The following is a 16,923-nucleotide window of genomic DNA, read 5'->3' on the forward strand; positions in this document are numbered from 1 at the left end:
CATGTGGCTGTTTGACGTCCTGGGAATGAGACTCAACAATCAACGTTCAAAGACTCAGCTGAGGATCTGAATGTAAAACTAAGTGGAGGACGTGCAGCTCCGTCAGCCACCAGCTGCACCAAGTTTTAATTCAGTTCAAGGTCGAAAAACTTCAATTTTTTGGTGACTATGAGAGTCAGAGTTTGCGGCTGTGTCTATTTCCTGGAGGCAGAATGTAAAAGTCTCAGTAAAACAGATGAAACTGATGTAAATATGAGACAAACACACTTACTGTAGCTGTCAGTGAAGCCTGAAGCTCCTCTGTGACCCTGTCAGCCCAGACGGTTGACCTCTGAACTCTGCACAGTTACATCCTGATCAATAGATCCATCAATGGATGGTGTGGGAGCACAACATGCACAGAGCTCCTCTGAGAGGAGGGACAGGATCAGGAAGTCGACGATATAACGAGGAAACATTTAATTAAAACATTCAGTGAGACTCAATCAGATTAATGAGTTTATTTCTTTATATCATCTACAACATTGTAAACACAGCGCAGGAATGTTACAGTAATCAATGAAATCAATGAATGAGATTATTAGTTAATAGAAAATATCTAAAGCTTTAATTTAAATAATATTGTCCTGATGTGACGTCACGTGTTTCTGACTCAAACACTTCAATCGACTTTAATTTCACAAACTGAAGACGTGTTTGAAGTCTGAAGACTTAATCTGACTCATTATCTCTAATGATTGACTTATTGATCTGATTGAATGGCGGAGAGGATGAGTCTCAAGTTGTTTGGATTTGTCGCTCATTAATAAATAAATGGAGTTTCGTCTCCACAAACACAAGTCGCTAAGCAAAGTTCATCTCTCTGAACGTGGCTGAGGAGCGTCGTCCTCTGAGGAACCTTTTCTGCTCCTAAATGTCACAAATGTGTTCTGATCCGGTCGCTGTGGCTGAGATCCAACTCTTCACATGAAGTCACTTCACACACGAGGTGATGAGACTGAACACGGACCTGAGATCAAACTAACACATCCAGTGAGATCTGAAGGCTCTCCGGTTCTTCACTCGTTCGCTCTAAATTCTGAATAAATAAATATATTTTTCAAAGCGATGGGATGCATCGTCACACTGCAGCTCTCTGGAAGAATCACGAGGACATTTACTGGAAAAACACACTGGAGAGAAAACTCCTGATTAATGCTGCAGGACTCTGAACTCATCAGCCGGGATCAGGATCATTTCTTTCTTCTGTTCCAGCAGGTCACTGAGCTCTCTAAAAACCACTTCCTGTCTCAAAACCTCTTTTGTGTTGGATACTGGTCAGCAGGTGTCTGACTGAGAGGCGGCGGTTCTACCCGGCTACGTTCACACTAATCCTCCATATTCAGACTGATGCAGGTCAGTTAAACAGTGTTATGTTTGGGTTCTGAATGCAGAGACATGTGGGATGACAGGTAGAGACGCTGCTCCGTTCACACCTCCTACTTTTAAACGTCATGAAACTTGGATGAACGGCGCCGGCCGACCTCTTCTGGGAGGAGCTGGAAGGAGCGAGTTGAAAGATGCTCCGTCCAACCAACGGTCCACAACATAAATCAGAACAAAAAGAAAAGCAGCAAATCCTCGATTTTAAGAAGCTGGAAGCAGCAGATGTTTGAAAACTGTTCAAGATAGTCGGCAACCAGTTTTCTGTCAATCGACGAATCAGCTTTAACTAAAAGCTTTTTTGAGTTAGTTAATTTCAGGTAGTTTCACTTCGTCTCACTGTTCATTGATCCTGTTCATTGATCCTGACTCCATCCAGAGGAAACACAAACATTTTGTCCTTCAAACCTTAAAAAACTAAAACAGTAGTTTTACTACGACCACTTCCTGCTCACACTTCACCATGTTGGCTTCAGGAGCATTAGTTGAATTTGTAAAGAGGCTAAACAAGATGTGAAGCTGCTCTTCAATCGAGGAAATGATTATTTCTGTAACCTGGACAGCTGCAAACATCTCATCCAGAAGTGAAGTCAGTTGTATTTGGTTTTGATGTGGTTTTTATAAATCTCCACAGGATCAGGAGCAACAAACTGTCGTGTATTTCTCTGAAACAAACAACTAAACGTGCAGAGAGAAGTTTTAAAGTGTTTCATTTTCTTTGTTTCTACTTTTATGATCATTAAATTTCAGTCTTTAATTTTCTGGAAGGCACTTTGTGTTCAATAAAGCGCTGATTTGAAGTTGGCACTTGATGAGGCCTTCACCTCCTCCAGCATCACGTCTGGATATTAAATCTGTATTAATCTGATTTTATTGTCCATCAGTGCGTCTCTGGAGAAGTTAACGTGGCCTCAGAGGATGAAGGAAGCCGAGCGCTGAAGTTGAGTCAGTAAAACTTTACTTCTTGGAGAAAAACTTCCTGAAGACGTTCATCCTCGACTTGTTGCCGTTGTCGTCGGTTCCCTGGGCGGCGGCGGGGTCCTGGGTGTCGGGGGGTGCAGGAGGAGGGACTGAAGGAGGCTGGATGTGAGCGCTCGGTGTCTCTGCAGTGGAGTAAATAACAATCAGACCAAACACAGATTCACTCACACTCACTGATGCCCGGCTCGTTAGCAACATGCTAACCTGTGCTCCCGTCCGCGCCCTCCTTGGGGTGGCTGTGTCTGTTGTAGCATGTGTGGGGGGGTTTGGGAGGAGGTTTCCCCTCCGTGGATGATTGTCTCTCCAGGCTCTCAGCTCGTCTGTCAGCTGGTTTGGTCGGATCGTCCGGCCCCTCGGCTAACTTCTCCAGACTGAGGTTGACTGAAGACGCTCTCCTGAACAACAAGGAGACGATGAGAGTGAATTCATTGTGGTCGAGATGATTCCTCAACCCACAGACTCCACAGAGCTAACTGTGCACTGACATGTCAGCTGACTTCATAGTTTAGTGCAGCGATAGTCCAACTCCTGATGTCTCACACAACACAGCTGGACACAAACTAAATGAAAAGTCACGGGACCTTGTAAAATCCTCCAGCTGGACTCCAAACACTTTTTAAGATATTAATTTTTGAAGTTTGGCCCTCTGAGTTAAATTTTTTATATTCTTTGCTTGTTTTTCACTGGATTGGGTTAAAATTTGTCCTGAGCATCCAGGAGTCCCTGAGGAACCTCGGCAACATGTGTTCATTCAAATAGTTGTTGCTGAATGTTTACAGTCATCAACTTAATAACAGGAAGTCATTTTTCTGTCATTTTCAAAAATTCATATCTGCACTCAAATCTCCAGAACCAAATGGAAAACAGACTCAACAGGTACCAGACAGAACAAATGTCTGCTGATGGAATAAATCCACTGAATGTGACGTTACAGCCGCAGAAGAGCACGAAAATCTGCTAATTATTAAAGAAATCATGAACGACGATACTGAACACGTTTCATGTTGAACATCAACACTCACACTTTCCTTCTTTGGAAAATCTTCAGTCAAAATAACTCAACAAGTGTTTTTCATCTCCGAAGCTTCGTTCTGGTAAAAAAAAATGACTTCCTGTTATTAACTTGATGACGTAAACATTCAGCAACAACTATTTAAATGAACACATGTTGTAAACGATCCTCAGGGTCTCTGAGATGATTTTTCACTGGATTGAGTTGAAATCTGTACTGAACATCACAGAGGCCCAAAAAACCCCAGAACTTAAGAAGTATTTGGAGCACAGCTGTAGGACTGTTTACATGAATTTAACAGAAGCTTAAACTTTAAACTCAAGAGGTGAGTTGAGGTGGAATGACCCTTTAGTAAATATGTATGAAAGAAGAAAGAAACAAGACAAAGAGCCGACTGTCTTCCAAACGCTGAGCTGCGACTCGAGCATAAATGTTATGTGCTGACTTTCGTTGTTTGGACTGAACGGCTCCAGTTCTGTAGACTTCTTCTTCTCCTCATGATTTCCTGACATTAAATGAGTCGCGCTGATACAAAAGTGCCGGTTGGTTTCTGGTGTGGAGTCGAACAGGATGTGTGTCAGTCAGAAGTGTTTTGACGGACTTTCAGACTGAAGCGGTTTCTTTCAAACAGCGTCAGGTAATTTGACTTTGACTTTCACATGCACCTGTTCACACTGTGCACTGTGGGGCCACCGGGCACCTCTCAGGTGGGTGAGAGGCCAAAGAAATGAAACTCACTACCAGCAGGATTTTTCCTTTAATGAGATACTTTGACAAGGTGAATTACATTCAGCGGACAAACAACGGTGGAACAGGAAGCAGCCACGGCTCTATTCATGCTGCCATCAGACCCAGTTTGGTTTGTAGCATGGAGACGAAATGTGAGTTCTGCAGAGCAACATGACTAATGCAGTCATAAAATACATCACCTGCCTCCTGCAGGAGGATGTTTGTTGAGAGGTGTAGAAAGAGAAACAGCTTCAGGGTGCAGGGTTGAGTTGGTAGCTAACAGCATCTGAATCAGAACACTTTGTTGCCATGTTGTAGTCAGACTCAACCATCCTCGCATCTTTCACAGGTGTACTCTCTTTCTGTTGGCTAGCAGGCCACATGACATTCATCAGGATGAACTGTATTTATCTGACTTCAGATGAAGCTACGCTCGTAGCTGTGTGCGACGGCTCAGACTCATCAGGAGCTCCGCTTCATGTCGTCATACTCTGGTTTCTGTCCTGCAGCTCTACGTTCAATCAACATCTGCAACTCCTGAAAGTCACAGTGTGTCTGAAGACATGTCGCAAGAGATTGTAGTGTGTGTGTGTGTGTGTGTGTGTGTGTGTGTGTGTGTTCACCCTGAGTCGTCGGAGTCACTGCTGGATGACTCAGTGCACTTCTGGAGCTTCTTCATCCACAGGAGCTGCATTTCTCTGCTGGACGCTGCGAACAGATACTGACTGCCGTCCTCCAGTCTGACATGAAGAAAAGAGACACACAGTCAACAACGTTAAACCCTTCCAAGAATATTATTTTATATATTTCTAGAGTAAACACTACAGACTGAGAATTGTATAAAAACCTGAAATATAGAAAATTGTCCGTTTCAATTCAACCAAATGTCTTTTTTTCCACAAACTTCCTGCAGCTCCGGTAAATCTTACAGTTTATCAGCTGTTCTGTTTTTATGCTTTGAACAGAATAAGAAATATCTATAAATCATGTAACTAGTCGTCAGTTGACTCAAACTCCACCTGAGACATCAAGTGTGTGTCTGTATTTCAGATTTTTGAGGGAGCGATGCAGCCATTAAAACTGTAAATCAAATATTTTCCATCAAAAATATTATTTCCAACTTTAAGGGAAAATAAAACTCATGATAATGAGGATGTGACGGACTCACGTCAGTCTGATGGTGTTCTCCTTCCTCCTGTAGTGAACGTTCTCCCTGCAAACAGCTCCAGCCATGTTGATAGGAGGCCATCTAGAGGTCTTCTGTGGAAACACAGGAAGAAGCAGAATCAGTGACATCACTGATCAGTCTGTCTGTCTGTTGTTTAATCATTTCTGAGATAAAATGACTGAATTACATTGTGTCGATCTCTTCAAACACATCAATAAATTAAAGTAGAGATGGACGATGATTCTGAAGCTCTGAGGCTCGTTTAGATTCTGTTTCAGTGTCGACGATGTATTTAATATCGAGGTATGTTGGATGTTGTCTGTCAGACAGTGACAATCAATATTTACAGCAGCACCTCAGGACAAATCTGTGACAGATTCAATAAAATCAATAAGAGATCAGACTGTTTAAAACTTGTGACGTTGTAACAACATCTTCAGCCGTCAGCTGGACACAAATATTCGACTATTCTGATATCGGTTGGGTATCAGATAAACAACTTTGTTTTTGCTCTGCTAAATAGTTTAGATCAGTTACAAACATGCATAAATCACACTGAAGGTTTTTGGTTTATGCCTTTTTATTCAATAACAAATAACAATTATTGCCTTTTATTAAACTGAAAGTCACGCTGCAGCGTTATGTCGTCCAGCGACTGAAGCTTTGACTGTTCGCTGTTGATCAGACTGAAGCCACGGAGCTCTCACTCCGTGCTGTGTGTGCTGTCTGGGTTTGGTGTTCGGTACCTGTGCAGCAGCTTCTCTGTCTTTAAACAAGCTGAGCGTCTCTCCGGCCAGAACAGCGAACACCTCCTCCCAGTGGTCCAGACCCTGCAGGAGAATCAGCCAATCACAGAGAGACGAGACACACACAGCCAACAGCAACCACTCGTCACAATGAAATGAAATAACAAACGAACAATAAATACATTTGCTGTTATAATAATTTATGTTTATTCTTTTAATTGGTCACTTATTCTATTTGCTTGTATTTGTGTTTTTTCTTTCGTATGTTTTGTTGTTTTGTCCGTCGGGTCAGAGAATCGTCAGCTGGTGTCAGTCCTCTCAGGTTTGTTTCTCACCTTGTTCCCTCCTTGTTTCAGTTTGATCTCCAGCGTCCCCTCCATTCTGATTGGCTGCATGGCTGTAACCTAACAACAGTGCAGGTGTGAGAGAGCCAATCAGATTTCAGTCATCATGAAGTCAGGACAGGTGGTTTGATTTGAGTTTTTACCTCCAGTGTGGAGCTGGGGAGGCCGGCTTCTTCTTCTGGTACATCTTCTATCGTCTTCTGTCGAGGTGGAGGAGATGGAGGCAGCTCTCTGGTTGGAGGAGAGAGATCAGCTGGCCCAGGTTCCTCCTCTGTGATTGGTGCAGCAGGCGGGGAGTCAGGTGGTGTAACCTCAGTGGCAGCAGGTGGAGAATCAACAACATCAGGATGCTCTCTGGTCGAGGACTCAAGGTTGTGGAGCTCTTTCTTTGTTCTCTCTGCGACTGGTGGAGGTGGAGGTGGAGCTTCAGTGGGAGCAACAAGCTGCCTGGTCAGTGGAGGAGAGTCAGGTGGTGCAGTGGCCTTCTCCGGTTGGATCAGGGGCTCAGAGCAGCGACTGATCTCCTGCTCTGCAGGAGGGATTCTGGGCTTTGGAGCCAGAGGAGGTTTGGATCTGGGATGAAGATTGTTGGCAGGAGTCTCTTTAGATGAAGTGGAGAAAGAGGTTGGAGGGGAGGAGGGTTGGATGGATGAGGGACGATGGTCTTCCTCAGGAGTCTCTTTAAATGAAGAAGAGGTGGAGGTTGGAGGGGAGGAAGGAGGTTTAGATCCAGGACGATGGTCTTCCTCAGGAGCCTCATCAGATGAAGAAGAGGTTTGAGCAGAGGAGGAAAGTTTGGGGGATGGTGGAGGTGACTGAGGACGTCTTGAAGAGGTGGAGTCAGTTGATCTGAGGGGAGTACCAGGAGTCCAGTCTGAGTGGCTGGTTCGACTCTTCCGGGGCTTCGCAGTCGGTCCGGAGCTGGGACCATCAGGAGGACTGATGGCTTCTTCTTCTGCCTCCCATCTCTGAGACTTCCTGCTGCCACCGAAGTGTCTCCTGGAGTCTGAGTCCAGGTGGAGGGACAGGCTCGGCAGGGTACTAACAGAGGCTGTGAGACTGGTTTTCTTGTCCAGCGTGGTGGATCTGATCGTCCTGTCCGTCCTCCTGCCGCTGAGTCGGTGGATGAGGTCTCTGGAAGAGGAGATCCGCGGGCTCGTTGGATCCGACGGTTTCCTCCTCAGGGAGGAAACTCTGGCTGGAGGCTTTCTGTCCTCGAGGTCCATGTCCTCATATCCATGGAGACCCAGTCTCTTCTCCCTCTGAGAAGGAAAACAACATTCAAGCTGAAGAGGAAATGGTCTTTAATTTTCTTTCTTTCTTAAAGCTACAAACCAACCTGTGTTTTCTTCTTCTGCAGTGCGATGAAGCGGTCGCTCTGGGCCTGGATCATGGCCTCCAAGTCCTCCTGCCTCTTCAGGAGCTCCATGACATCCGACACAGAGTCCTGGAGGAGCCGAAAGAGCAGACAACAGACATTGTGAGTCGATCCAACCCTTAGTCTTCGGTAGGATCCAGACTTTCCCTTCAACCTGGTGTGTTTTAAATCGACTGCACTGCCAAACCACGTTTATAATACAGCTTTGAGCTGGTTTGGAGATTTTTCCTAAGTTCAGTTTTATTTCTATGGTTTCTATTATGATATTATATCATTATGATATTATGATATCCTGTCACACCGTCACACTGATTCTAAAACATGTTTCATGTCTGTGTGTTTAGATTTGACTGAGTTGTGACTGCAGGAGCATTGCAGCAATCTGTCTCTGCAGAAAAACTACAATAACCAACATCCTGTTTCTTCCTCCTTTCTATTTTTTGGAGGTCAGAATTTCCCCATTTGAAATTTGCAACATCAGACCTCAAGGTGTTCCTCCGTACATATCGAAACAAAATGGAGGCCTGAACTGGCACACAACAGACTAGGAGTGTCCGTCTGGACTGTCAGTGACCACAGAGTCTGGACCTACCCCGTAGTCCTCAGCCGTCAGTGTGTTCTCGTAGGAGCTCAGCCAGCGCTCCGCCTGCTCCAGCTCCCTCTGCAGGAGGAAAATCTCCAGCTCCTCCTCATACAGGATTCTGGTTTCCTCCCACACCTTCTCCACCCGCACCTCCAGCTCCTCCAGCTCACAGACTCGCTCCTCCACCTACGAGGACGACAGGAGACGAGTCAGAGGATCAGGATGTCAGCTCAGAAGTCAGATTTGAGGTTTTAGATCTTACCTCCTGGGACATGAAGTGTCCTTCGTCCATCAGGCGCCGCCCCTCCTCCTTCATGGCCTGTGATTTGCTGAGCTGTCTGTCAATCAGGAGGCGGTACTCCTTGTGCTTTTTGATGAGCTGCTGCAGGTCGGCTCCCTCCACAGTCAGAACCTCCCCTCGGACCAGAGACAGCATCTCCCTCAGCCAGGCCCTGAGACACAAGATGGACGCCCAGTTTCATCAACACAGACAGGATCTGCTTCACTATGATGTTCAGAATGATCAACATCCTGTCACATGACAGGAAGTAACCGCTCCTGTGTCTTTAAAAATATTTAAATGTGTCTATAACACATCAAAACCTAAAGATAATACACGGCTTTTCAAAATAAAAACCCCATAAAGTAACTCTATCTTAACAGGAAACTTTGGATGGTTCTAGGTTTTTCAAAACAAAAGCCCCTGACTTCCTGTCTTAATGGCTGAAGCTGCTCTGTAGAGCTGAAACAAACCAGCATCAGCTATCATCTGTTGTCCTGTTTGTGTCTCTGGGTTGGCGGCAGCCCTGCTGATGATCGGAGGACCTACATGAGTTCAGTCCAGTGGGATAAGTATTTCTGCACGTCTTCAGCTTGGCCCAGCCTGGCGCGGCGTTGGGAGGCCTTGTCCTGGATGCTGGACCAGCAGGCCTCCAGCTCCTCCAGCCTCTGACTCACAGCGGTTCTGGCCTGAGGCTGCCGTCTGCTCAGAGCCCGGCCCTCCTCTCTGCTCCTGGTCACCTCCTCAGAGATCAGAACCAGGTCCCTCTGAGGGAGACATCAACAACAAGGCAGGTCAACAGGTGTCGTACAGATGATGCTAAAGGTCATTAAACCAAACTGAACTGAACTGAACTGAACCATGAGCTTTCTGTCTGACAGTTTTAGTTTTGAATTCAGATTTCTGGGTGTTTCCTACCTCGAGCGCCTCGTGCTGCCTCAGCAGAGTCTGGATGGAGTTCAGGTCCTGGTCCTCTGAGTCCAGCACAGCCTCCTTCTCAGCCATCCAGCCCTTCAGCTCGTCCACATCGTGATTGAACTGATGAACCTCCCTCGCTGACTGCAGAGTCTGGAGGACACAGGACAGACCGTCACCCTCTCCACCTCCTTCCTGAGCATCACATCACTGTGTTATTCACCGACCTGTTCTCTGGTCCTGATGCTGCTGTTGAGGTCGTCCCACAGCCTGCTGAGGGCCTCGTCCCTCCTCCGGGCCTTCCCGTCCTGCTTCAGTCCTCTGCCCAGCTGCTGTACTGAGGTGAGCCGGCTCCGACCCAGACCGGACATCTCTGACACCAGAACCTCCAACTTCTTCTGAAGGACCTGCAGGTGGAGGGAGGGACAAGAAGAGGATGAAGACACCAGCGCCAGAGTTTCAGCACCAGTCCCACAACTTGATTTTTTGCACTTTAATTTTAGAAAAGTTTTTTTCATTTAGCAGAAGAAATGTTGAATATGAAAATAAGCAGACATCAGAGAACTTCTTATTCAGATCAAACACTTCGAAGTCAACAACATCAAGAAACTAACTTTAGGTGCCTGATGATCTTTACTCACCTCTACATCCTCCAGGTCTTGTCCGCAGTCCTTGGACTCTGCCACAGCCTTCTTGGACGTCAGCCATGTTTGTAGTTCTTTAGCTTCTCTCTCGAACACGTAGAGGCGGAGCTGGTCTTCCAGAGTCGTGCGACGGGCGGAGGAGAGTCGGAGGAGAGCGTCAAAGTGTTCGAGGACGTCAGGGAGGGACTCCGTGACCAGGTGGCTGAGACACACAGAAGACTTTTCAAATTAAAACAGCAAACAGTGTGAGATTTATAAAGATTATAAACAAATCTAATGAGCCTGACAACAAGTGTATTAAGTCCTCTGTCCAACAGTCAGGTGTGACCTCCTGTACAGGTGTTCGTACAGGTCAGCCTGCTGTGTGTGTGTTTACCTGTTGGGATGTCCGAGGTGCTGCAGCGAGGCGCCGCCCTCCTGCAGCCTCTCCACCGTCCTCCTCTGGTTCTCCAGCTCCACGTCCACAGAGTCCAGCCTCCTCAGCAGAGCCTCCGTCGCCTCCTCGCTCCTCCCACAGTCCCGTGACTCCAAACCCGCCCGCTGCTCCTCCGACCACAGCTGCAGCTCGGACACCTCGACACACACAGACACGTTACTCAACTCAAACTTACTCACATACAAACGCTAGAATGTAAATAACTTACCTCATTGAGGAAGGTGTGGATGCGGAGCGCCTCCTGCAGGAGCTTCTCCTTCTTCTCCGCCTCCGTCATCAGCTCCTCGTGGAGATGCTTTAACTCCTCCAGACGCTCCGTGATGTCATGAGACGCAAAGTGACGACCTCTGACCTGCAGGCGTCAAAATGATGATTGTAGTAAACGTCTTCTCCAGCTTGTGTTTTAATTCTTTCGAGAGTTTTAGCCAGTGGTGTATGAAGTAATCAGATCCTCTAGTTAAGTAAAAGTACTACGACTCCACTCTAAATGTATCGTATTAAAAATCCTGCATTCAAAATGAAGTACTTTAAGTATTCAAAGTTTAAATTGTACAAAACATTTTCATGTTTTGTGTGTAAAATCATTTGTAAAGTAACTAAAGCTGTCAGATATGAATGAATTTATTTATTTCGAACATGTATAAAGAAAAATGTATGTAACTATTTGTACATACAAAAGAAAGAAAGAAAAAAAGAAATTAAAAAAAGTAAAATAAAATAAAGAGCTAAGACATAACAAAACACCGCACATTGTTCGAAAAAGGAGCGGGAAGAAGTACAATACTTTTTTTTATGATAAATGTGGTGGAGTACAAGTTCTGATGTGAAATGGTGTAGAAGCAGAAAGTAGCATGAAAAGTATAATACTCGAGTAAATACTCAAGTAAAACTACTTGAGTAAATATACTTAGTTACATTCCACCACTGCTTTGATTTTTTGCAAATAAAAGTCCCATAAAGTAACTCTATCTTAACAGGAAACAAGGGGTAGAGGTACATTTTCAAAATAAAACACCCAGACAGCTTCACAGGAACTGGAGGTAGGTTTTCAAAAGAAAAGCCCTGTGTAGTAATTGTGTCTTACCAGGAAAAACTAGCCTCATCCTGTCAGTAACTATCTAAGTAGGGACGTTTTTCAAAATAAAAGCCCCAACAATCACTGTATGTTAACAGGAAACCAGGAATGGACCTAGTTATTCAAAATAAAAGCCAGTTTGAGGCAGTTTTAGCAATGAGTGACGTCTCCTCACCAGACTATGCCCCGCCTCCTGAACTGCCTGGACCAATGGGGCGCGGCCTGAGATCTCCTGCATCACAGCCTGAGAAAGAAAAAAAACATTTTCATTTCAAACAGGAAGTTGAGTCTTGAGTATCAAAATAAAATGCTCTCTATGCATCTGCTGCTTGTTGTGGTTTCAGTAGAGTTGAGCACCTGGTGTTTGTGCAGCAGCTGCTGGCTGCCGCTCAGCGAGCTCCCCCAGTCTTTAGCAGTGATGGAGGGCGACCTGTCGCTCAGCCAGGCCGCCTCCTCCTCCAGGTCTCTGTAGAACTGGAACAGAACCTGCCAGGCCTCCAGGGTTTCCCTCCGACTCTGCAGGGGCGCCGACAGACTGTTGTATCTGACAGAGGACATGTTCACACACAACTGTTAGAAACACCTCCAGAGATAATGTAAATGGATTATTCCAGTTCGTCGCCACCTGGGTCATATCTTTGTTCATGTCAGACACAAACAAGAGCAGTTTAATGCAAAAAGTTCTGAGATTTAAAATCTTACATCTGGAAATATGAGATTAATTCTGTTGTCTTCAGAGTTATTTAGTAGTTTCTATCTTTGAGCTCACGGTATATCCTTCAATCATGTTGCTCATGAATGTCTTTATACTGCAGTTAATCAGGTAATCTTAAAACTGAGTAATTCACTTAGAAGGAACTTGTCTCAAGTATAAGAAGTACTTTTCCAGCTTCATTTTCTTCTCCCATGGTCACCATTTATTTTAGCGTGCTTAAATTAAGGATGACTGTGCTGTAGCCAGTCTGATGTCAAGTCATCTGAACACCGTCAGAGTCAACTTATTTCAAGACAAAACCAACTTGACTTAAGTGTAGCGCCCTGCTATAAAATGATATGTTATTTCATGTGTTTGGGTTTACAAATATTCAGTATATTTTGCAACATTGCCTGTTAAATTAGTTCTATGGTGAAATAACCTTGAAGTAATAGAGAAATTAATAAGTGCACTTCATTTGGGGAAAGTACTAAAATGTCCCATGTTTTTCATGGTCTGTGAATGTCTCATGACGTCCTTTTGTTTATTTGAGTAACCAGGTATCAATCTGTGATTAGCCAATCCGTGCCTGTCAGAGATGAGCGTCAACTACCTACCGGATTCGGAAGGGGGCGGGACTAAAAAAAGAGAGGAGACGAGGCTCGGGCTAGTAACGGGGAGAAAGAGTGACAACACCATGGAAAAGTAGTTGTAAGCTATTTGAAACCGTTTAAAGTTACTGTTACTAAAACCTTAAACCGGAAGGTCTGTTTGTGTGTTACCGGTACCAAATGTGGAAGTAAGCCGAGTTCAGAGCTGTTTCAGCCGGGAATTGTACCGAGTGTCCGAGACGCCATTATCGTTGTGTACAGAGCGAGAGTTAGCCTCGTGTCTGCTAGCTGGAAGCAGACCGCGAGTGTGAGGGAGAAATATCTGGCGCCGAGTTTCCTGAGTGAGTATGAGCACTATTTGAACTGGTAACAATATGGAAATGTATGAGAACGAACAGTGAGTTTATTAGTGTTTTGAATTATGCTCAGTGTATCTCCGACCTACATGCCCGCCGGTTTGCCCGCCGCTGATCTGCTGCGGCTGCTCAGGATCCCCGCTGTCGCAGAGAGACTGCTGCTGCACGAGGACGTGTCAGCAGGACTAGTTTTCTCCGTCTCCTGTCACCTCACTCCTCTGAGCCGAGGGTTTCAGGAAACTGTGGTTATCCGTGAGTACTGAGAAACACTCTCACAAGGATACGTGAGCGCCAACTCGACATGCGCGCTAACGATATGGTACCATAACTGACTTACAAAACCCGGGTATTTATTTAGTTTTTATTTTATTTTCTGAACTCAAAGGTCACCAGGTCAAAGGTAAAGGGTGATTGCCTATGTTTTCTTTCTGTGTAATAAACACTTCTTCCTGTTGCAACGTGTATTTGCAGTCACAAATGTTATTTGAATGTGGTGTTATTAGGGCTATAGTGTGTTAAAGGTACATGCATGGGAGTATTAAAGTTCACAATAACAATGTAGCTATAAAATAAGCTAACCAGGCCTCTCTGCACCCTAGGCAGAGTCATACGCTCTAGTTTAAGTAAACACATTAAAAGGTTGATATTTTCGTGGACTAGAGTTGGTTGGGAGGGCTACATAAATTTTCTTGTCAAGTAAGATTATCTTGCTGCGTGGACAGATTGTTTCACTAGTATCAAGTCATCTTCTCCTCAAATTAAGTGTTTGTTTCTTTCCTCATTTTCAGTTTCCAACACTGAAACTGAAAAATTCTAATTAAACCACTGAATCTGAGAGTGGGCACAGCTGAAGTGTTGAAGTTGATGCAGAAACACAGTTTGTGTTTTCAGTGTTTATATCAATATTCTCTCGCAGTATTTTGGATTCACAGTTAGTGTCTAATGTTGTCTGTTGTCTTTGAGTAAAACTGTCACTTGAGTAAGAACAGAGGAGACAGATGGAGATTGTGAAAATAAATCTTTAAGACTGACTTTTAAATGTCCCCCTGAATAGGTTTGTAATTTAAATCTGCTTCTACCGAAAAAAAACTGAATAACACCACATCCAGATTTCTCACGTCATAAAACTCTTATCAGACCTGTTGATGGTGTGAGCCACTCTGATCTGGATCTCCTCGGCCAGGAAGTTTCCCTGAGAGTGGAAGCTCTTCGCCGTTTCCACCAGACCCTGTTCATTTCAAAAACATGATTAAATATCAGCTGCTTTAAAAACCAAATCAAATATTCCAACACTACTCTCTGCAGTGAGACAGGAAGTGGACATTGCGTACCTGGATTCTGTCTCTGTGTCCGTCCATCTCCTCCTCCAGACCCTGCAGGGCCTTCAGCAGCCTGTTGACAGACGGCAGGTCGCTTCCACAGTCGTCATTGGCCAGTTCGCTCTCCACTGACGCCACACACTGCTCCATGTCGTCCAATGAGCGCTGGAACTGCAGCGCCTGGAAAAAACACACACACCGAACGTTTAAAGCCGATTTCACTCACTTATCTTAGGTACATTTTATAGATTGCTGATGCAACTTTATGTCTCGCCACAATATTTCCGACGAAACGAGCAGACTGATCCTGAATGAATGAGGACGTGTTTACCTGGTAGGCCTCCTGCAGTCTGGTCTTCTTCTCCTTACAGTTGTGGATCAGAGAGTCCCAGCTGTCCGTCAGCTCTCTGAGTCGAGGTCGAACCTTCGCTTCAGCTGAACGCGAGTCAGACAGCAGCTTCTCTCCTTCCTGCACAGAGACGTGACATCACCACACAGGTCCAAACTTTTACTGTCCGACAAACTGAAATATAACTGCTGCTTTGTGATACATATCAAAACAACAAACAAGACACGGAGCAGGTCAGGAGACTCACTCTGAAACTGAAACCATCTTATGTTTGCTCCTTCGCTTGGCTTCCAGTTAGTAAAGTATTTAATTCAGCTATCGGTATTTTGCAGATGACACCCTGCTCTCTCACCATGTGACTATATTACTACAGGCTTGCTCTCTGCATGGTCAATGAACAAATGAATGACTGGACGAGCCTGAATGACCTTCAGCGAAACACAGAAAACTGGAGAAAGAAGATTATTTAGTAGCTTGAATCAAACACTGACTCGTTTACAGCATCACATGTGACTGAGTAGATATGACGTCGGAGGACTGTTAACATTAAAATCCACTGTGTGTATATTATTGAAAACACACACACACACACACACACACTCCACCTTGCTGACGGTGTCCACTCTGTAGCGGTTGGCGAGGATCTCGGCTTCGAAGCTCTGATGTTTCAGCACTTTGGCCTGAAGGTTGGTTGGTTCCCTCCAGCTCTCATCCAACGCCACAGCATTGCGCTCGTTCAGCCACACACACACCTGGAGAACACACACATTTAATACACACAGAATAGACACACACTCATCTGAGTTTAGCAGAAACAGATTTAGAGCACATGAAGACAGTCAGAAGATCAAAAATAAATAATCAGATTTAATGTAAGTATGTATTTAATATGTTAGGCATAATTGCCATTAAGAATTTAACCAATTAACAATGTATTAATATCTGCACAAATGACAAGACCTTGCTTATTACATGGATGAAAATATACTACAAAATACTGGTACGAGAAAATGTATTTACACATTCAAATACAAGTCATTTGTAAAAGTTAAGAGACTAAACAGGAGAAGGAACAAAAGTTTAATATCAAAGTACACCACAGGAGTTAGAGTCCAGTCCAGTACCTGGTAGCTGCTGGACAGGAACTGCTGCAGCTGCAGCGACTGATCCAGAGCTTTGTGACGAGATCTGCTCTGCTGCTGCAGCTGACTCAGCCTACAGACCGACAGACAGGTGATCAGACAGACAGACAGGTGACAGGTAAACACTCTTCTGTACGAGGTGAACAGGTGTGATGATGTCAGTGGATCTCCTCACCTGGTAGCGAGCGCTCTGCTCTTGGCTCTGATGTTGTCAGAGTCATAGTGGTTCTGTTGGATCATCGTCTGTCCCAGTTTGTCCACCTCGTCCAGCTGCTTTACCTGAGCCTCCAGAGCCTCTTCAAACTGAGCCTGCTTCCTCTGCAGAGTCTCCACCTCTGTCACCGAGCCCTGCACCAACACGAGAAAAGCTGGATCAGATTAATGCTGATCGCTAACATATACCCCAGAAGACGGTGAGCGGTGGTTCTCACCCCCAGGTCCTGATTGGATAGGAAGGCCTCCTTGTTGCTGAGCCAGCTCTCACACTGCTCCACAGAGGCCAGGAAGACCTGCAGGATGGAGGACCAGTAAGTACAACGAGCCACATTAACCCAAAATCAATAAAACTGATGAGAAGATTTGATGGCTTTCATTATGTAAAGCACTTCGATTTGCCAGCAAAATGTTAAAGGTTTAAAGCTGCTACAAGAAACTCTGATATTTTGTTGATTGTGGAGACCCCTGTGGACAAAAGTGGTACTGTTGCCACCGTCAAAACCACAAAAGTATAACGTGAAAA

At 45.0% G+C, this 16,923-nt stretch overlaps 1 protein-coding gene across 1 annotated transcript in view; it reads right to left on the reverse strand.

The window, feature by feature from the left end:
* Positions 1 to 544: 544 nt before the first annotated feature.
* sptbn5 (spectrin, beta, non-erythrocytic 5) overlaps positions 545 to 16,923 on the reverse strand; it is a gene marked incomplete at its 5' end in the record, with an annotated part of 41,046 nt that continues 24,667 nt past the window's right edge. The window contains 25 exons of the mRNA XM_084381523.1: positions 545 to 2,525; positions 2,608 to 2,798; positions 4,768 to 4,884; positions 5,313 to 5,404; positions 6,059 to 6,142; positions 6,394 to 6,462; positions 6,546 to 7,664; positions 7,742 to 7,849; positions 8,373 to 8,549; positions 8,626 to 8,815; positions 9,193 to 9,410; positions 9,562 to 9,711; positions 9,786 to 9,965; positions 10,200 to 10,404; positions 10,579 to 10,775; positions 10,847 to 10,990; positions 11,889 to 11,957; positions 12,071 to 12,257; positions 14,514 to 14,602; positions 14,706 to 14,873; positions 15,025 to 15,162; positions 15,648 to 15,794; positions 16,167 to 16,257; positions 16,360 to 16,532; positions 16,616 to 16,693. Of these exons, the coding sequence (XP_084237649.1) occupies positions 2,380 to 2,525; positions 2,608 to 2,798; positions 4,768 to 4,884; positions 5,313 to 5,404; positions 6,059 to 6,142; positions 6,394 to 6,462; positions 6,546 to 7,664; positions 7,742 to 7,849; positions 8,373 to 8,549; positions 8,626 to 8,815; positions 9,193 to 9,410; positions 9,562 to 9,711; positions 9,786 to 9,965; positions 10,200 to 10,404; positions 10,579 to 10,775; positions 10,847 to 10,990; positions 11,889 to 11,957; positions 12,071 to 12,257; positions 14,514 to 14,602; positions 14,706 to 14,873; positions 15,025 to 15,162; positions 15,648 to 15,794; positions 16,167 to 16,257; positions 16,360 to 16,532; positions 16,616 to 16,693 (4,527 nt within the window). The 3' untranslated portion in view covers positions 545 to 2,379. The remainder of the gene's footprint in view (positions 2,526 to 2,607; positions 2,799 to 4,767; positions 4,885 to 5,312; positions 5,405 to 6,058; positions 6,143 to 6,393; positions 6,463 to 6,545; positions 7,665 to 7,741; positions 7,850 to 8,372; positions 8,550 to 8,625; positions 8,816 to 9,192; positions 9,411 to 9,561; positions 9,712 to 9,785; positions 9,966 to 10,199; positions 10,405 to 10,578; positions 10,776 to 10,846; positions 10,991 to 11,888; positions 11,958 to 12,070; positions 12,258 to 14,513; positions 14,603 to 14,705; positions 14,874 to 15,024; positions 15,163 to 15,647; positions 15,795 to 16,166; positions 16,258 to 16,359; positions 16,533 to 16,615; positions 16,694 to 16,923) is intronic.

The sequence above is a fragment of the Pagrus pagrus genome (genome assembly GCF_965226575.1).
Source record: "Pagrus pagrus genome assembly, chromosome: 18".
In the NCBI taxonomy this organism is placed as follows: Eukaryota; Metazoa; Chordata; class Actinopteri; order Spariformes; family Sparidae; genus Pagrus; species Pagrus pagrus.